The sequence below is a fragment of the Falco cherrug genome, chromosome 4, assembly GCF_023634085.1.
Source record: "Falco cherrug isolate bFalChe1 chromosome 4, bFalChe1.pri, whole genome shotgun sequence".
Taxonomy (NCBI): domain Eukaryota; kingdom Metazoa; phylum Chordata; class Aves; order Falconiformes; family Falconidae; genus Falco; species Falco cherrug.
The window spans coordinates 50,845,722-50,865,571 of record NC_073700.1 but is presented as its reverse complement, the minus strand read 5'-3'; the positions used below and the strand labels follow the sequence as shown (position 1 = coordinate 50,865,571).

The window sequence follows — 19,850 nt, the reverse complement described above, 5'->3', positions numbered from 1 at the left end:
GGGCCACCACAGATAGCCCTGGCTTTGTCCTGCAGCCACCCAAGCGACGAGAAGGACTTCTCTTTCCCCCGAAACATCTCGGCTGGCAGCCTGGGCTCCCTGCTTGTGCACCACCACAGCACCAACCACGTGGCTGAGGGCAGCGAGCCGGCTGTCACCGAGCCCCTCATTGCTGGCCACGCTGTGGAGCATGACACACGGGTCGATGTGGAGCGGGAGGTGAGCCTGGCTCCCGTGGCCATGCCCCACTATCCCCAGCCCTTTGCCCATGCCTTCCTCCCAGCCTGCCATGGCTCCTCACCCTTGGGAGGGGCCCTGACCCCAGCCCTGCTCCTCGCTCTGTCCCTGCAGAGGGAGGTACTCACCCCCACGCCCCCAGCTGGCATCACTCGCTCCAAGTCCAAGCACGAGCTGAAGCTGCTGGAGAAGATCCCGGACAATGCCGAGGCCACAGTGGTGCTTGTGGGTACGGAGGAGTGGCAGGGGGGTGGGATTGGGCACTACAAGCTGGGCTCCCATGGTGATGCCCCTGTGCCCACCCAGGGTGCGTGGAGTTCCTGGACCAGCCCACCATGGCCTTCGTGCGGCTGCAGGAGGCGGTGGAGCTGGACTCGGTGCTGGAGGTCCCTGTCCCTGTGCGGTTCCTCTTTGTGCTGCTGGGGCCCAGCAGCACCCACATGGACTACCACGAGATCGGGCGCTCCATCTCCACCCTCATGTCTGACAAGGTGAGTGTTGTATCCCTGCCGGGGCTTGGGAGCCCACGGTGCCCCTGGGCTGGGTGCTCTGACCCCGCTGCTGCCCCGCCAGCAATTCCATGAAGCTGCGTACCTGGCTGATGACCGCCACGACCTCCTCAACGCCATCAATGAGTTCCTGGACTGCAGCGTGGTGCTGCCGCCCTCCGAGGTGCAGGGTGAGGAGCTGCTGCGCAGCGTCGCCCACTTCCAGCGTGAGATGCTGAAGAAGAGGGAGGAGCACGAGCGAAGACTGCTGCTGGAGCCCAAGTCCCCCGAGGAGAAAGGTGCCAGCACAGCAGGGCTCGGGCAGGGTCTGGGTGGGGGCACCTGGCTGGCAGGGTCTCACTGTCTGTCCATGGGGCACAGCGCTGCTGAAGTTGAAGGTGGTGGAGGGTGAGGGTGAAGAGGAGGATGACCCCCTGCGGCGCACGGGCCGGCCCTTTGGGGGGCTGATCCGGGACATGCGGCGGCGGTACCCCAAGTACCTGAGCGACTTCAGGGATGCGCTGAACCCCCAGTGCATTGCAGCCGTCATCTTCATCTACTTTGCCGCGCTGTCACCGGCCATCACCTTTGGAGGGCTGCTGGGTGAGTGCTGGGGGCACGGCACTGTGCTGGGGCACTCAGCTGCTGCGTGCTGCCCGGTGGGTAGGAGCTGCAGGGCCAGCGGCTGCGACACTGGGGAGACGGGCCCTGTCCCACGGGGTGTGCCTGAGCCTGTCCTGCCTGCAGGGGAGAAGACGCAGGACCTGATTGGGGTGTCTGAGCTGATCATCTCCACATCACTGCAGGGTGTGCTCTTCTGCCTGCTGGGCGCCCAGCCCCTGCTTGTCATCGGCTTCTCAGGGCCCCTGCTCGTCTTTGAGGAGGCTTTCTTCACAGTGAGAGTGGGGCGAGCCCCTGTGGAGGGTAGCAGGGTGGGGGGACATTCCCAGGTGCTGTGGGACAGACATCCCCCCTTAGCCCTGCTGCTCCTGCTGGAGCCCTCCCCATGCTGCTGCCCAGGGCTTTGCCCCAGCTCTGCGGCCATCCCTCCTGCTGACACTTGTCTGTTTGTCTGCATCTGTCCGTCTGTCCGCCCGGCACCGGCAGTTCTGCACATCCAATGAGCTGGAGTACCTGGTGGGGCGTGTCTGGATCGGCTTCTGGCTCATCCTCATTGTGCTGGTCATGGTGGCCTTCGAGGGCAGCTTCCTGGTGCGCTTCGTCTCCCGCTTTACCCAGGAGATCTTCGCCTTCCTCATCTCTCTCATCTTCATCTATGAGACCTTCTCCAAGCTGGCCAAGGTGAGGTGGCAGGGCTGGGGTTGGGGTGTCTGTGGGGCAGGGGCAGGCAGGCCTGGCCTGAGCACTGTGCTGCCGCAGATCTTCCAGGAGCATCCCCTGCACGGCTGCCTGCGGGTGAACAGCACGGTCACGGAGGCAGAGGCGTGGAGGAACACCAGCGCAGCCCCGGCCAATGGCACAGTCGACCGTGCTGCAGCCAAGGTGACGGGGCAGCCCAACACGGCACTGCTCTCGCTGGTGCTGATGGCCGGCACCTTCTTCATCGCCTTCTTCCTGCGCAAGTTCAAGAACAGCCGGTTCTTCCCCGGACGGGTGCGTGGGGCAGGCGGGACGGCAGCGCAGGCACTGCGTGGGGCCCTGGGGTGAGCCCAGCTTTGGGGGCAGGGCTGAGCCGGGGTGGAGGGTCGGGCAGTGGGGCTGGGGCTGGGCTGACGCTGCTCTTCCCCCAGATTCGGCGGCTCATCGGGGACTTCGGGGTGCCCATTGCCATCCTGGTGATGGTGCTGGTGGACTACAGCATCCAGGACACCTACACGCAGGTCAGCACCCAACCACCCTCCCCGGGCAGGGCACCCCAACCCTGCACCCTCCTGGGGGGTCCCAGCACCACACAGCCCCAGTCCCACTTGCTGCCGCCATCCTGCTCCCGGCGTCTGCAGTGCTCTGCTACCTCCCGCTCCTGGCATCGCACCTTTCCTCTCCCTGCTTTGCTGGGAGCCCTTTGAGTGCCAGTGCCTCCCCAGCTCACTGCACACCCCTCGGCACCCCTCACTTGGGGGGACCTGCCTACCAGGGGGCAGAGCTGGTGGCCCTGCCCAAGCGTTTCTCGCCCCCTCCTCACAGAAGCTGAGCGTGCCTAGTGGGTTCTCGGTGACAGCCCCGGACAAGCGGGGCTGGGTGATCAACCCCCTGGGTGAGAAGAGCGACTTCCCGGTCTGGATGATGGTAGCCAGTGGCCTCCCCGCCGTCCTCGTCTTCATCCTCATCTTCATGGAGACACAGATCACCACGTGAGCGCAGCGGGGCCGGGCTGGGGGTCCAGCAGGGCAGTGCGGGGCACGAATGGGGCAGGGTGTGCCGTACTGTGCTGAGCTGAGCCAAGCTGTGCCATGCTGTGTCAAGCTGTGCTGAGCTGTGCCATGTTATGCTGAGCTGTGCCAAGCCATACTGTGCCAGGCTGAGCCGTGCCAAGCTGTGCTGTGCCATGCTGAACAGTGCCATGCTGAGCCATGCCAAGCTTTGCAGTGCCAAGCCATGCCAAGCCCTGTCAAGCCATGCCGACGGTCTGCCCTTGTGCCCAGGCTGATCATCAGCAAGAAGGAGCGGATGCTGCAGAAGGGCTCTGGGTTCCACCTTGACCTCCTGCTTATTGTGGCCATGGGTGGCTTCTTCGCACTCTTCGGGCTGCCATGGCTCGCCGCGGCCACGGTGCGCTCCGTCACGCACGCCAATGCCCTCACCGTCATGAGTAAGGCTGTGGCACCTGGGGACAAGCCCAAGATCCAGGAGGTGAAGGAGCAGCGGGTCACCGGGCTGCTGGTGGCTGTGCTCGTTGGTAGGTCCAGCCCTACCCACTGTGGGTCCCCCACCGGCCCTGCTCCATCCTGCATGGCCGTGGCAGGGCCGGGCAGCCATGGGGAGCTGCAGCAGTGCAGGGAGCAGCATGGAGGTGGGGGGACTGGGTCCACACAAACTGGGGTGCCCTGAGCCCTGGCTGACTTGGCATGGCCACTGGGCACCAGTGATGCAGGAGCCTCCCCAAGCATGGGGTGTGACAGGGCAGGGAGGAGTGGGGCTGGGGAGGGGGCTTTGTGAGCCCTGGCCCCAGTTGGAGCTCCGGGTACCCCCTGCCTGGGCACTGCAGCTGACCCTGCTCTGGCCCAGGCCTGTCCATTGTCATCGGGGACCTGCTACGACAGATCCCACTGGCTGTGCTCTTCGGGATCTTCCTTTACATGGGTGTCACCTCCCTCAATGGCATCCAGTTCTACGAGCGCCTGCAGCTGCTGCTGATGCCCCCCAAGCACCACCCTGATGTCACCTATGTCAAAAAGGTTGGGGGGGGGGGATATCTTAGGGGGTGGGACCCTCATCTGGGGCACTCTCAGGTTGGGGGTGTCTGCAGGACAGACTCTGGCAAAGCCTTGTTCAGGGGGTTGGGATCGGGGGGACACAGGGCAGTTCCTGTGGGGCAGCCAGACCCTGGCAGGGGTGTGGGGGAGCTGTGTCTGGGGAGGGGGTGAAGGGGGACTGCTGGGGGCCAGTTGTGCTTGGGGTGGGATGGGGAGTTGGGGGTCTGGCACACGTGTGGCCCCAGCACTGACACCCATCCCCGTGCAGGTGCGCACACTGCGCATGCACCTCTTCACAGGGCTGCAGCTGGCATGTCTGGCTGTGCTCTGGGCCGTCATGTCCACGGTGGCCTCCCTGGCCTTCCCCTTCATCCTCATCCTAACGGTGCCACTCCGCATGTGCCTGCTCAGCCGTATCTTCACTGACCGGGAGATGAAGTGTGTAAGTACCTGCTCCGTGGCCAGCTGCGTCCCTCATCCCCGGGGGTGCTTGGTCTGTGACGGCTGGATCCAGCCAGGTGGGGGGTGACGGGGGCAGGCCCTCTCTGCCTGCTCAGCTGCCATCTCCCCACAGCTGGATGCAGACGAGGCCGAGCCCATCTTCGACGAGCGGGAAGGTGTGGACGAGTACAATGAAATGCCGATGCCGGTGTGACCGCACGCCAGCCAGCGAGTCACCCGGGGCCAGGCACGGCCAGGCCCCCGCGTTGCCGTCCTGTGCAGGGCTGGGGGCAGTGGCTGTGCAGCTGTGCCCGGCCAGGGACGGGCACCCCACGCTCCCCACACCTTCAGGTGGGACCCCTGCCAAAGAGATGCCGGCCCGCAGCCTTGCCCCACCAGGGACCCCCTGCACCCCTCCTGAGCAGTGCAGGGCTGGGCTGTGCATTCAGTCCCCCTTGGGCACATCCTGACCACGCCACGGGGCAGAGCCCCCCCGGTCACCCCCCAGCAGAGCTGCAGGTCCTGGCCCTGCCTCAGCCCCTCTGCAGCCCCAGCCTGGCCCTGGGCTCCCACCAGACAATCAGGTGTTGCCTAAATCTCACCATGTTTTATTTAACAGAGTAATTTAAAAGGCAATAAACAGCTTTGTAGTGAGCATGCCGGGCTGAAGGGGGGCCCAGGTGGGGAGAGGAGGGGGGCGAGCCTCATGCCCCCCTGCCCGCGCCGTGGCCGTGCAAGGGCAGGGCTGCAGGCAGCAGCACCCCCTGCACCACACGCTGCCAGGGCCCGGTACGGGCACTGCTGCCAAAGGGGGGGGGGGCATGGGGGTCACCTTGCAGGGGCCCAGCCCAGCTGCTGCCTCCTACTAATAAACAGAATGGACTTTGCACATTTTTCACCAGTTTTATTGTAAAGTTAACCCCTGCTTCCCAAGCGCCCCCCCCCCCCTCCTCCCGCCTCAGGGCCTGGGGAGCAGCCCCCTGTGCAAACCTGCTCCCTGCCATGTGTGGGGGCTGCTGCAGCACCCCCCCCCACCCCCCAGACCCCGCAGGTGCTAACCCTCCCTCCCAGTGCTGGGGGCAGAGGGACATCCCCAAGGCTGCCAGGAAGCCAGGCAAGGCCCCCTGGCAATGACTCTTACAGACAGGGCTGGGGTGGCTGGGCCGGGGGGGGCGGCAGCAAGGGACCTCCCGCCCCCTCCCCACCGCCCCCAGCACCCAAACACTCCCCTATGCACCAGTCAAGTCACACCCCTTCCCCCTGCTAATGGCAATAAATAATCTCACACTACCCCAGCCCCACATCAAGGAGCAGGTGCCCACAGCCTGGCCCTGCGTCCCCCAGGACAGGGGATGGCTCTGTCTCCCCCACCCCCCCCCCCACCCCAAGGGGAAAAGGGCTGGCAGCACCCGCCTGCACCCACCCCTGCCCAGGGCCTGGGACTCGGGGCGTCTGTCCCTCAGAAGCGCAGCTCCCTCAGCTTCTGCCGCAGGTAGTGCTTGGCCTCCTCGATGCCACTCACCTTCTCCAGCTCCGTGTAGGGCAGCTGAAAGGGGACAGGGAGAAACCGTCAGAGCAGCCCTGCCACCCCCCACCACCCCCTGCAGCCAGCCCCAGCCATCCGTGGGGCAGCGGGAAGAACCAGGACTCGGCACCTTCCCAGGGAAAGGACGGTGCTGTTCCAGCGGAACGGGGGACACGGGAGGAGCAGCCGAGCCCCAGCTCAGCATTCCAACCCACCCCAGGCAAGGTGCTGCCTCCTGGGGGGGCAAAATTCCCCACACGCCTGCCTGCGCTGGCTCTGCTACCCCCGACCCTGGCCACCCACTGGCAAGGGCGGGCGGCCCCATCCCCATCCCCGCTGGGGTGAGCCCAGCACACACGGGGGGCACACGTGGGGAGGATGTGCGGCACTGCAGGGCCAGGGGCTCTCAAGCCTCCCCTAACCTTTAACCGCAGTCGCCAACCACCCGGGGAGGGGTGAGGAGCGAAACGCAGCTGCCCTCCTGCCGAGCAGGGTCGGGGAGCCTGGGGCTAGCGGCAGCAAGGGGCAGCCCCCAACAGCAGGGCTGCAGCAGCGAGCCCAGGTAACAGTTCTGCCCCAACGCGTCACTTTAACCACAGCCAGCGAGGGAAAGGCAGCAGCGGGACCCACAGAAAGGGCGACTCCCCTCCCTTTGCCCAGGGGAGCCAGTACAGGGCACCGAGAGGGAGTGGAGGCCCCACTGGGAAAGCTGAACTGGATGTCGGTCTGTGGAGCCAGGAGTACTCTGTGACCCCCAACAGCAAATACAACCTGGAGCTGAACACCCACCAGAAGGGCCACGAGCCCTGGGCCACCCCGACCACAAGACAGATGCACCCACGTGGGGGGGAGCAGAGGTGGGTCTGGGCTTGTGCCCTGTCACTGCCCTTGCAGGCACTGTCTGGGGACAACCCGGCAGTTGCTTCTCTAAACAGACCCGGTCCCTAAAAACACCGATTCCCAGTTCAAGGTCCTCTTGCCCCAGGGCTTGTCACCGACAGCCCCTGCTCCAGCCCAGATGCATGCCTGTCCCCACACTCATCCGGGAGCACCAAAGGAATTGTGCAAACCTGCCCACCAGCAGCCGCATGGGAAGGGATCCACAGGGACAACCAGGAGAGTCCAGCCACCACCAGTGCCCCCCTCCACGTTGCTCTCAGGGACCGGGGAGCAAAGCTTGCCAGGGCGGCTGGAAGCTCTGCTGGTCCAACATCCCCGAAGGCACCATCAGTGCTCATGGAGCACGACTAAGGGTGGCTGTCACCCACACGCCTTGGCCGCCTGGCAGCACCACAGAGGGCTAAAAGCAACAGGACCTGCACGCTCACCCCACCGCAGTCCAGCTCTCGGTGTGTTTTGCTACCCAGGCACAAGAGGAGTCCTGCCCCATCCCACCTGGGAACATGGAAGTACAGGAGAAGCCTCCTCCAGGCTTGGAGATCCTGCTAAAAGAGGCAGCCGCAGGGGGCTGGGGCCGGAGCTATGCAGGGCAGTGCTCAGCCCAGAACTCACCTGCCCTTCCCAGCCCCTAGGGCTGAGCGGATGAGCCCCGCACACCAGGAGGCAGCTCTGGCCACCCTGGAGAGCAGGGGGAAAGCATCCCCCTCTGCGGGGAAGTGACCCACCGGCTGCGCTGCTCAGGGCTGTGCCACCCAGCTGGTCCTGCACCGTCCATGGACGGCAGGAGACCAGGGCCCTGCAGGGGCTGCATTCATGAAGCCCACTCGGAGCAGGGCTGGGGCCCAGCCTTCTGGAGGAGCCTGCACAGGGCTGGGTCTGCAGGAGAGCTGTTGGGGAAGCGCTCCCTGCACGGCAAGGGGGTGGTCTACTATACCAGAAGCATCCAAGGCTGCTTGGAGAGGCCACTGCCATCCCTCGGGAGTTGCAGATCATGACACATAGGAGTTGGCCTGCAAAGGAGGAAGCTTTTTCTTACCAGCTCATTGAGAAACAGGGCTAGCAATAGGCATCGTGAGGGGCCAGGATGGGAAAATTTGGCACAGATGACACAGGGACTCCACAGAAAGGCTAGATCCTGACATGGGCGCTGCACAGGGCTCAGGACCTGTTTGCGACCATCACAGATGAGCAACTGGGATGGGACACATGGACAAACTGCACACACTGCCCCGGGACAGCAGACAGGCGGTGTTCTCCAGCAGTCCCATGCAGGCCAGGGGCGAAAAGGTTACTAACTTTGTCTGGGGAGAAGGAACCAAGTCCTCTGGCTCCTGAATCAAAGGTTTCTGGCAGTTCTGCTACAAAGCCATCTCCTTCCACTGCTTCATGCTCATTTCCTCACTGCCCAGCTCTGCAGGGTCTGCCTCCCCAGCAGGCTTGCCCTTCAGACACTATGGAAGGATCAAGAACACAGAAAACTCCTTCACACGCAAACAGACTGGAAGCAAGTAATGCCAGAGCCAGGACAGGGTCTGTGGGAACATCAGATCCAGCTGCTTTTCAGGGCAGGATCCTGGGAAGGAAGGAGCGTGTCCTCACCTAGAAACTTTCAAGGGAAAAGAGCTGGCTGTCAATAAAAGGTCAGGACCACCAGGTAAAAGAACACCTACCTTGGAAAGGGCCAAGAGCCAGAGCACCTGTGGGCAGAGCAGAGGGCCCACAGTAGGTGACCCTGTCACAGCACTCCCACCGCCTGCCAGAGGGGTGGAAGCAGCACACAGGTTGGACCAGAGGACAGAGGCAAGGAAGGGTCCGGGTGCAAGATCCGTCAATGCCCTTTGCAGTCACGGCGGGCAGCCCCTGTGCACTGTGCCACAGCAGCCCTGCTCAGAGGCACTGCCAAACCCGCAGCTGCTGCTGCTACAGATCAGCGGCACCCCGAGGAGGAGCCGGCCCTGGCACGGTCACACAGACACAGCCAGACAGCTTAGCAGCATGCCAGACATGACAGGCAGTCCAGCACCCATTGAGCACACACGCGGCAATGCAACAGTCAGCAAGAGAAGGCCTTAAATTAAATACAAGGAGGGCTGAACTGCCAGGGTCAAAGAGCTGCAGACAGGCACAACGTCCAGCTGGACCAAGTCACAAGCCACATACCCCAGCAGTCAGTATGGGGGCCAATGCTGATTAGTATCCTCATCAGTGACCCGGACCAAGTGCACCCCTGGCAAGGCCGCACAGTACCAGACGGGGAGGAGCGGCTGACACACCAGATGGTGGTGCTGCCATTCAGAAGGACCCAAAAGGGCTGGAGAAATGGCCCCCAGGCAGGGAAGGGCCAAGCCCTGACCCTAGCAGGGAATAACCCCACGAACCAGGACAGGCTGGGGCCAACTGGCTGGAAAGTGGCTTTGCAGAAAAGGGACTAAGGGTCCCAATGGACAAACTGAATGCTGGCCAGCAGTGCTCCCTTGCAGCAAAGGCGCGACAGCATCCCAGGCTGTGTTAGGAAGAGCATGGTGAGCAGGCTGAGGGAACGGATCCTTCTCTGCTGCTCAGCACTGGTGAGACACATCTGGAGTGTCCAAAGCTGGGCTCCCCAGAACAAGACATGGGTATAGCGGAACATGTCTGGTGCAGAGCCACAAAGATGATTACGGGACTAAAGCACATGATACATGAGAAGAGGCTGACAGAGCTGGAGAAGAAAAGGATCGAAGCATCTTATCTATATGTACAAATACCCAAAGACGACAGATCCAGACTCCTAGTGGTGCCCAGTGACAGAGAGTGAGGCAAGGGCACAAACCCAAAATACTGGAAATCCCATTTAAACTTAAGAAAAAGCTACACACAAACATGCTCCCCCAAACACAAGAAAATCCTCTTGTACTGTAAGGGTAAAGCAGCATGGGCCTTGAGTCTGGAACAGGTTACCCAGAAAGCAAACTGTCACTGAGCCATTCAGAACTTGACAGGACATAGTACTGAGCAACCTGCTGTAGGTGAGCCAGAGTTGGGCTGGATGATCTCCAGAAGCCCCTGCTACTACCTCAACTACTCCGTGATTCTGTAAAGGTGTCAGAAGAAGAAATAGAGGAAATAAACCTCAAACAAGAAGAGTAACCACCAAGCTATGAAGCAGCTTCAACTCAGGAAGAAGTTGAACTGCCTGGGGTTCTTTGTCTTAAAGGGGTGGCTAAAGGGAAGCGACCTCTGGAACCACAAGCACAGAAGAAGGTAACCACAGGGCTGCTCTTCACTCCTTTGTGGTACCAGACCCAGCATCACCATGCTGGCTAACCAGACAGCAGGTTTAAAACAAACAGAGCCTGTTGCAAGTAGTACTGCCTGAAGCTTGTTGGCACTGGATGCTGCAGGTGTGGAAGAAATACAGGACCAAAGAGGAATACAATGCTGAGAGAAGAGGTCCGTCAGGGTGACTCAACATGGCTGTTCAGACACATGCTCTGTTGCAGGAGTCCTTGGACTATCCACAGTCCATTTCTGACTCATCTTCTCACGATCTGCCACCATGTGCTGCTGGAGGAGTAGAGGGGATGGGACCAGAGTGCCTGTTGTTACATACCCAAAGGGAGCTAACCATGCCAGCAGCTGCACACTGATAAGGCACGCTGAGCAAAGGGGAAGAGCTCCTGCAGCTTTCATCAGGCGGGTCCCGACACCTCACAGCATGCTGCCGGACGGAGCACCTCCCTGTGCACACGAGGAGCCAGAGCATGCTCTTCCTTGCCTGCACCCATGCCCATTCTGCCTTGCTCCTCAGAGCAAGGGGCTGGTGATCAGCAGCCCTGACCTGCACTAGGGGCGCAGACCCCAGCAGTAGCGGTTACCAGAGACAGCCTGAGATGGGGCATGGACCCCACAGCTGGGCCAACTGCAGGGTGAGCACAGTCCCTGGCTGCTGTGGGTGGCAAGTGTGCTGGGCAGAGGGCAAGCAGGAAAGGGCAGCTTTTGGCTCTCGGACGCAGTGGCACAAAGATGGGAGCAGGGGCAGCTGTGCCAAGCGCCTTTCCTCAACCAAGGGCATCCCGGAGCCCAGACATGCAGCGAGAGCCTGCGGCATCGGCCTTGAGCCCAGCAGTGGACACTGGGGAGCCCTCCTCTGCACAACAAAGCTGCTGGTCCCCACTGCTGCCTGGGGACATGGCTGGCCCTGGGCAGCCCGTCCTGAATGCCAGCACAAGAGAGACCCAGGGCGCAGTGCACAGGAGAGCTGGTCCCGCTCCACTGCTCTGCACTTTGGGATCTCCAAGGAAATACCCCAACCTGAGTCACAGGACTGCCAAAGCTATGCATAAACAAAGGGCTTCTGAACTATGTATGTTGCAAATTATGAAATTAGGAGGAGCTTTGTGTTGGCACGCTGTGCCGTCGCAGCAGGGGAGGTAAGAAGCTTTAAGAAATGGTTATGGGACTGCTTGGTAGAGCTATGACTGCAACTCAGGTGATCTCTGAAGTAAAGTAAACAGGAATAAGAGGCCTGCGCTTCTGAGTTGTTTTCCTCAGAAAGATCTGTCCTCAAGCTAAAAATCACCCCACAAATAGGCTTATAGAAGCTGCACACCTTAAAACAACATCTGAAGTTTTCAAAGAAATCTGAAGACAATTGCGAAGGTGTGGCGAAGCCTCGAGGGCTTCTCTATTCACAGAGGCTGCACCAAATGGACCAGAGCTCTGAGACAGGCACCGAAGGGAGGTTTCCCTCCTTGCCTCGCCTCCACTTGCACATCCATGCTTGCAGAACTGACAGCCAGGACCACAGCGCAGGTTATCAGGCCGAGCCACATCCCCCACTTGGTTTCCACCCGAGGCCCTGCAGCAGACACTGCTGCTGCTGACATGCCTGCTGGGCCCAGGCTGAGCCAACTTCCCCTTCTCCCCTCCCTGCCCAGCAAGCAGGTTGGGTCCAAGCTCCAGGCGGCAGACCCGCAGGATGGGATTCCTGCTGGGCCAGCAGACAGGAAGGGGCTGGCCCCTTGTCTGTACTTTCCACTGGGGCACCAGGGCTGGCATCACCTGCCAGCTGCAATGAAAAAAATCTTGGGGTGTGGCGGGGGAGGGCAAAAAGGAGTCATAAGGATGAGTCGCTGCTTCCTCTCATGAGCAGCAAGCATGGAAGGATGGCTCCTGTTGGATTGTTTACAGTGGGGATGCCAGCTCTGCCGCCCGCAGCCTGTCACCCATCTCGTCACACAGCCACGGGCTGTTTCTGCCTGGCGGGAGGAGGGGAAGGGGGCAGTCCCCTGCTTACCTGCACCAGACAGTAGCCCAGCAGTCGCAAGTGCCTGTCCCTCATGGCTCGCGAGCCCACAAGTATGTCGGAGTTCTGGCAGTAATGCCATTTGTCATTGACCGACAGCACCACCCTGCAGAGGACAGAGCCAGGGGAGAAGAGCAGCGTTACCCCACGCCACAGACCCTGCAGGCAGGACAGGCAGCAGTGTGGCCCGCACCTGGTCCCCAGCACTGCAGTGGGTGAAGGGCAGCACCCCCTATGCCCGGCAGCACGCCCAGCTGGGACATGCTGCACCCCGGGGCCGGGGGGTGGTGGGGACAGGGGTCTCTGCAGCACAGCCTGCGTGGCCACCGGGCACCTGGCAGCACAGGGCAGAAGGGGGCTGGGGCTGAATGCTGGGGACAGCAGGGGCTGCAGCCGGTGCCAGCACGGGCCCAGGGCAGCTGTGATGCTGGAAGGGAGCGGGGACACAGACCGGCTACCTCAGTTACCTCTGAATCTCTTCGGCTCCTTGCGGCCCATCGCCTGGCCCTCGCTTGGGGCTGGGCCGGCACGGAGAGGGTGGAGGGCAGGCATCCTCGACAGGGGGTGGGCTGCTTTCCTCCGGTTCCTCCTGGTCCTGCTCCCCCTGGAAGCAGTTGTGATCATGCCCAGGGCAGCCTGCGGTAGCCTCCTCCTCCTCCTCCAGAATCTTGCTGATGGGGAACTGGAAGAGGGTGGCTGAGGAGGTGCCCCTGGGGGAGCAGTCAGGGGTGCCAGCTGGCTGCGCAGAGAGGCACTCGGAAGGGCTGCTTAACGTGGAGCTGCCCTGGCTCTCCAGGGAAGACTCTTTGCTCAGGCCGCAGTAATAGTCCGAGGGGGGCTGGTAGCAGGGCCCCCCCGGGGCAGGGCAAAGCGTGGGGAGGAACCGCCCAGCCAAGTTGCTCTCCCGGGAGCCCGGGGGGCTGCTTGGCGTCTCTGGAGCAAATGGGGCAAAGTCCTGCAAGTCCGAGGTCAGGGCCAGGACGCTTGTGCGCAAGGAGATGGCGGCAGGGGAAGTTGTAGCATGGGCAGAGGGAGCCTTGGAAGCTGCAGGAACACGGGAGAGAGGCAGCACAGTGCCCGAGCGGTTAATCCACAGCAGGAAGTCTGTGGAGAGAGAGAACAGGGATCAGCACTGGGCCTTGAGACCCCTTTACTGATAAAACACAGGCTCAGGGACCCCATGTGCCCCACGGTGGGCTGTTGTGCCAGCCAACCCGGCAAACAGGAGCGCAGAGGGAGCTCCCCGCTGCACTGGCCCAGCTGAGCCCTCCTGCGGCAGGGGTGGCTCAGGAAGCTTTGTCCCAAAGCACCAGGGTAAGGCAGGGACAAAGCAGCTAAATCTAGTTCTGCCCTGAATATTCCCCCAGCCTCAGGCCTCCCCCAAGCAGCTGCAGGGCTTCTGCTGCACCCACAGCCCCCCAGATCCCAACTGCCAGCCCCCTCCCCAGAGCCACAGCCCTGCCCCAAAGCGCGCGCCCAGCCAGGCAACCTGTGCAGTATCCTGGGGGCAGCACCTCGTCCTGCCGATAGCACTCCTCTCCCACCAGCTGCCGCAGGGCCTCTGCCACCAGCCCCTTGTAACTGAGGGGAAAAAGAAGAGTCGGAGGATACACTAGAGAGGGCCCCCAGCCTGCCCCACCAAGCCCTGCCGACCCACGTTCTCCCTCTGAGCACATCTGTAGAGATGGGAAGGTGCCTGGGAGTGAGAAATAATAACAGCCTTGAGCTTCAGGCTCTGCTGTTCTGGGGCAAGGAGGGGACATGCTTCAACTCATTCAGAAGAAAAGCTCCTCCCAATATTGCTGCACCAACAACGTATTCTTCCTCACTGAAAGGGTTGCCAAGCACTGGAACACACTGCCCAGGGAAGTGGTGGAGTCACCGTCCCTGGAGAAATTTAAAAGACCTGTAGACATGGCACTTAGGGACGTGGTTTAGCAGTGGAGTTGGCAGTGTTAGGTTAATGGTTAGACTCTTGTGATCTTAAGGGTCTTTTCCAACCTCAACAATTCTGTGATTCTAAAGAATTCTAAATGATTCTACACTGCTCCACTACAGGCTTCAGAGCTCATGTACGGGCCTTTACCCCAGCTGGGATCCTACCAGTACAAGGTCACAGACCACATGTCCCAAGTGACACCACTCTGCCCACCTGCGAGGGACAGGCAGCGGGGTGCCCAGCAGACTGCACTCCCAGCCATGCTCTCCCCTCCCCAGCACACTGCCTGCCGCCACCACTGACCTGTACTTTCTGTTGGCTTCGTCAGCTGTCAGAGCATGCTCAAACATGAGGACACGGTAGCGTGGGTCGAGACGTGGGCCACTGTAATCATGGAACTCCAGCTCCACTGCCGCATCCAGCAGCGAGAGGTAGCGGCGCACGATCAGCGCGTAGGGGCTGCCTGTGGGGAGAGGATGGCTGGCTAGACACCCCGGCAGCCCCTCCTTGCCCAGCCACACTCCTGGCGGGGCTGCCTGCCAGCAAGGTGGTCCTGCGCTCCCAAGGGGAGTCTGTTCTGCCCAACGCTTTCCAAGTCCATCCCCACCCCAGCCCCAAGCTTTAATGGCTGGGTTTACCCTGGAAAAGACCCAACATACTCATAACATTGGTGATGAATGCTGGGGAGAAGACTTGGTGCAGGACAGTCTGGGGGAAATGGCTAAGCTGAAACATGGACATGAGGATGTTGACTGTTGCCAGGGGCGAGCTGCCGGCTTTCTGCTCCAGGATGGCCTCCAGCTTGGGGAAGAGCTCACTGTGGTTGGATGGGCGGTAATTCATGCGACTGAAGGGAAACACCAGCTTCTGGATGACCTGCAGGCAGGAGGAGAGGGAGTGGGGCCGGGCCAGGCAGTGGGATGAAGGTCAGGTCAGGCCCAGGCCTGCCCAGAGCCAGGTAGAAACAGGTTCTCACAACCCATATGGGTCAGGCCAGGTCCCAGTTGGTCCCCAGCAAGAAGCCCCAGCCCAATGGCACAGAAGGGCCCTGGTTCCCCCCAGCACCAGGGCATCCCCAGAGCCAGCCCCAGGCGTCCCCCACAGACCAGGGCCAACACTCACCTTGCTGTCAAGCTGCTCCCCACGCTTCAGGAGAAAGTTAGCGATGGTATCAAGCAGCCGTGGCTCACGCAGCCGGTGCCGGGCCACATACTTGGCAATGAGGGCCATGGTGTAGGGGGTAAGGTTCTCTGCCTTCCTGGGGAGCCACTCTGCACAGAGCAAACCACAGCAGGGTATCTGTCAGAGGGGCCTGGCTCTGTCCAAAATGCAGCTCTCCAAAAGCCACTACAGCCTGGGCAGGAAAGGCAGTGCAGGCAGGTGGGAGGTAATGAGACCTGGGCAGCAGAGCCACCTCTCCTGAAATCCAGGTGGCTTCCAAAAACCATCAAATTATGGGGCTTGTGAAGAGGCTCGGGCAGATTCCAGTCACATGCACCCAGAAGGCACAGTTGGAACATGCATGGAATGGGGGGCCTTCTGTTAGAAACCCCACCGAAACCAACCTGCTCCCAGTCTTGAGGTGAGGCAGGCTCACAGCCCCAGGAAGGGCTGGGCTGGGATGATGTCAGTGACAGAGTGGCCATAGTGCAGGGCATCTCCTGCTCTGGCCTCACTGGTGCTCAGCCAGGCCCCAGCTGGTGCTGTCACAGACCCAGATATCCTCTGGGGCCAAGAAAGGAGGCTCCAAGGCTGCCACATGCACAGACAGAGCCCAGCACACCCCACACCGGGGAGGAAGCTCGCACAGTGGGCAAGGCTGGGACCCTGCCTGGGCAGACCCTGCCCTCACCTGCCATACTGCGGATGAATCGCTCTTGGCGGTTCTCGTAGAAGAGCTGAGAGCTGAAGATGGCCTCCAGGGCCTTGTTGTTCGCCTCCTGGGCGCACAGAGCCAGCATCTCGTCCAAGAGGGCCAGCTCATGCTCCCGCATGGCACTCACTTGCCCCAGCGTGTGCCTGACAAGGCGCAGGATCTTGCGGTTGTTGATCAGCTGCTGGTCGGAGGCTGGGTGTCCCTGCAGCGCCTGCGCTCGCAGCCGGTAGTAGGAGAGGAGCAGGAAGAGGGTCTGGGGGTGCCGCTCCTTCTCCAGGTGCCGCTCCAAACTGCTGAGGCAGGACTCGACCAGGGGGTGGGGGCTGGACGGGTGCAGCCGCATCACGCTGCTGAAAACCATGGAGACATCCTTCTGGTTGAAGCGGCCCAGGCGGCTCCGGGATTCGTCCTCCAGCACTCGCACCAGCGGTGATTCCCCAGGCAGGCCTGTGACAGGGAAGGGATTAGGGACAGCCGGACCCCACCTCTCATCTTCACTAGGCACAACCATCCTCGAAAGCTCAGGCACGAGACTATGGCTGGAGAAGGGCAGATTTGCCATGCCAGTGACAAACCAAAGATGAGAAAGGGGAAGAGGACCGGTTTGGCAAAGCCTGACCAGAACACCACCATGTTTGCACTGCAGAAAAAGTCACGTAGAGGCGTTGGATTATTCCCACCCATTTCACCAAAATGGATGTCCCTTAGTTCATCCACAAATGAAAGGTTTATTTCTTAAGTCTCAAACTGCTTAAAGATAAATAATACACCTCAGAAAGTACTTTAAAAAAAAGTTTCTGTTGGAAGACAAATAAGACAGCCACATATTACAAAAAAAAAAACCTGTCCGTGTATGACAGGAATTAATCCTTTCACATTTCTAATTGTCTCCCATTTTCTACTTTAGCTTTAGTCTTTCAAACTCGGCTCCTGGGGAAAATACTTTCTTCCAACTCTACATATTATTCAGCCACAGAAAGACAGGAGGCCAGGCACACAGCGCGGCTACGAAAAAAGGCAAAGGCCATCCCTCATGTGTCAGGAGAGATATTTTCAGGAGATGCATGAAGCATTATGCACTGTATGAGGCCCTGGTAGCCCACTGGTCTCCTAAGCCAGCTGACAGGATTTTAATTTTCAAAAGCGCTTTAAAGCAACTAAGGCAGCATGGGGTAAGTTGCTGTGTTTTCTCATTAATCAAACATCAGTCAGAAGGTGGAAAAAGTGAAGAATTGGTCTGAGCAGTTGCTTTGTTCCTTAAAAAAGGCCTCAGAAAGGCAGACTGGCGTTTTCATTAACAAGTGGGTAAGCATGGTGAGCAGGGAAGGGTGACAGATGGAGAACAAAGTGTGGGTCAAAACCAGAGCAGGCCAGGGGGAGCCCAGCTGAGGGGAGAGGCGCCTGGCAGCCCAGAGTTCAGTGTCAACAAACACAAGGCGCTGTGAGGCAGAGGGGGGAAGAGCAGAAACTTCTTCCCTCCCCACTTTCAGCAGGATCTAGTTACTGCATCAACCCACAGCCGGGACTGGGCGTCTCCATATGTGGCTGGGCCAAGGCCTCAGCCCAGCACGCAGCTGCGGTGGGAAAAAAAAGCAAACAGAATGGCAGAAGATGTGCATGTGGGACAGTGGAGCATGGGGCTGGCAGGAACCACTGGGGTGGGGAGGGCAGCCCCCTGCTGCTGCAGGCAACTGCCAGACATGATCCCCTTCCTCACAGGCCAGGGCATATGCAGAGAATCTGCGGGGCCCGCAGCTGCCCTGGCGCAGTCCTGTTCCCAGGACACGCCTGCCCACCAGCCCAGGCTCCGTAATGCCCAGAGGCTACTGCTGTGCAGGAACCCAGCCAGGCTTGAACCTTTTCTCCTGAATATCAAATGCCCAACACAGGGCTCGTGGCTTGCAAAGGGTTTACCCAAGATCTTGCTTCTCACACTGATGCGCAGCTGTTTGCTGATTTTCAGGGACTGGAACAAAACTCAAGGAGTGGTTTATCCCGCAACTTGCCAGGCACTGTTGGCCACTGCTTCGACTGCTCTTTGGGCTGACATGCAGGGTGGTCCAGCCAGCTGAGCCCCCAGAGTCCACCCTGCAGATTCCCTTCCCGCAGAGGGCAGAGCCTCCCCCTTCAAAGGGCACAGCTCTGCCTGCCATAAAGCCACCTTCACACGTAAACCCACACACAAACCCAGACACTAGCCCCTGTTCTGGCACACCCTTCCTCCTTCATAGCAGCCAGAGCAGCAAGCTCTCCTGTTACCTCACAAACCCAAGCACCAGCCTGCGTCCAGTTGCTCTGCCTGCTTTCCCCATTTTCTGTGGACAACCCCACACAGGCAGACGCTAGCAGCCCGGGACACTCACCCAGTGCAGCAGCGGCGTACAGGCAGTTGACAATGCTGAAGTTATCGAACTTGGAGCAGCCACTGATGATGGCCTGACAGAGAGTCTGAAACTCCGGCTGTTCTAACATCTGGCCGGGCCCGCGACTCTCCCCGTTCAGCGTGGCCTGGCCCTGCTGCTGCTGCAAGAGCTGGCCCAGCTTGTGCAGGGCGATGGGGTAGTGGCTGGCGGACACCTTGCTGGGGTTCTGCGTGACCCACCGCAGCACTTCCCCTACGCTGCGTGAGCGCTCTATCAGACGCTTCATTGTGAAGAAGGTGTCATAACTCATCTTCTCATGAATGAAGTTCCAGCTCTTCCGCTTACCATGGCCTCGAGTCCTGTAGGCATCTGGGGGAAAGGTGTGCAGCAGCCCATGGCCGTAGGGGTCCAGGGGGAGCAGCACAGCCCGCTGCTTAGCTTTGCCTGCACAGTAGCAGGTGGGATACATCCCGGCCCTGCTCCTGTCACCAGCAGCCAGGCCCTGCAGGACGCCAGGCCGCACGCTCTCCCGGGTCAGAGCACGGAGCCATGGCAGCAGGCGCAGCATGGCGAGGGCAGGGCAGCTTGAGAGGCTTCCGAGAACTGGGAGACCCTGGGGATGAGACGGGGGATGAGAGGGGCGGTGAGCTCGTGTCTCTGGGAGGCCTGGAACCAGCAAGGGACACATGGAGCCCACACTGGGACCCCTCCTGCAGGGATCTGCCCCAGTGCAGGGGTGCCTGCCCGCGCCGTTCTGAGGTCCCCCCACCCACAAAAACCCCCTTGGCACCGGGACCCCCGCCCTGCACAGCCGCCCAGGCCGCGGGCCCGCAGCCCACTCGAGCCCCGGTGTTCCGGGACCCCGGTGTCCCCGGCCCACACAAGCCCCTCCCCTCTCCCGGTGCCCCCGGCTCGCACATCTCCCACCTTCCCGGCGCCCCGGCACATACAGAGCCCCGACGGGCACCGGGACCCCTGGGACACCCCGATCTTCCATTATCCCAGTGCCGGCACCCCCGGGCCGGACTGAGCTCTCCTCCCTCGGTACCGGGATCCCAGGGTTGCCCCGATCTTCCCCTCCTCTGGTACCAGGACCCCCGGGCCGAGCTGGGCGGCACCGGCACCACGACACCCGGCCCACCACGGGCGCTGTCCCCACCCGCCCAGCGTAGGCAGGCCCCGCGGCGCCCGGCCAGCAACCCGGCCCGGCCCTGTCCCGCCCGGCCCCCGGCCCAGCCCTACATGGCGCTCGCGGCCGCGCTGGGACCCGCCGCCGCCCCGGCCGCTCAGCACCGCCCGGACATCGAGTCCGCCATCTTCCCGACAGCCCCCGTAGGGCCGAAGGAGGCCGCGGCCCCGCCCTCCGCACGGCCCACACTTCCGGGGGCGGGCCGGTCCGCGTGCGTAGAGGCATATGTAA

At 61.3% G+C, this 19,850-nt stretch overlaps 2 protein-coding genes across 3 annotated transcripts in view; one reads left to right on the top strand and one right to left on the bottom strand.

Moving 5' to 3' along the window:
• Positions 1-5,429, top strand: part of SLC4A2 (solute carrier family 4 member 2) — a 19,683-nt gene extending 14,254 nt beyond the window's left edge. For both annotated transcript variants that reach the window (XM_055708069.1, XM_055708068.1), the window contains 14 exons: positions 36-219; positions 352-466; positions 544-728; positions 811-1,024; positions 1,107-1,328; positions 1,473-1,621; positions 1,833-2,027; positions 2,106-2,339; positions 2,477-2,566; positions 2,871-3,037; positions 3,329-3,582; positions 3,912-4,081; positions 4,368-4,541; positions 4,674-5,429. In XM_055708069.1, the coding sequence (XP_055564044.1) occupies positions 36-219; positions 352-466; positions 544-728; positions 811-1,024; positions 1,107-1,328; positions 1,473-1,621; positions 1,833-2,027; positions 2,106-2,339; positions 2,477-2,566; positions 2,871-3,037; positions 3,329-3,582; positions 3,912-4,081; positions 4,368-4,541; positions 4,674-4,754 (2,434 nt within the window). In that variant the 3' untranslated portion in view covers positions 4,755-5,429. The remainder of the gene's footprint in view (positions 1-35; positions 220-351; positions 467-543; positions 729-810; positions 1,025-1,106; positions 1,329-1,472; positions 1,622-1,832; positions 2,028-2,105; positions 2,340-2,476; positions 2,567-2,870; positions 3,038-3,328; positions 3,583-3,911; positions 4,082-4,367; positions 4,542-4,673) is intronic.
• Positions 5,430-19,850, bottom strand: FASTK (Fas activated serine/threonine kinase). The gene is made up of 10 exons (XM_055708070.1): positions 19,673-19,850; positions 18,431-19,043; positions 16,044-16,514; positions 15,314-15,462; positions 14,851-15,067; positions 14,495-14,654; positions 13,742-13,833; positions 12,720-13,356; positions 12,244-12,358; positions 5,430-6,086 (listed from the first exon to the last, which is right to left on the bottom strand). Exons 2-10 carry the CDS (start codon positions 18,996-18,998, stop codon positions 6,000-6,002), a joined length of 2,496 nt encoding a protein of 831 aa, XP_055564045.1. The 5' UTR covers positions 18,999-19,043; positions 19,673-19,850; the 3' UTR covers positions 5,430-5,999.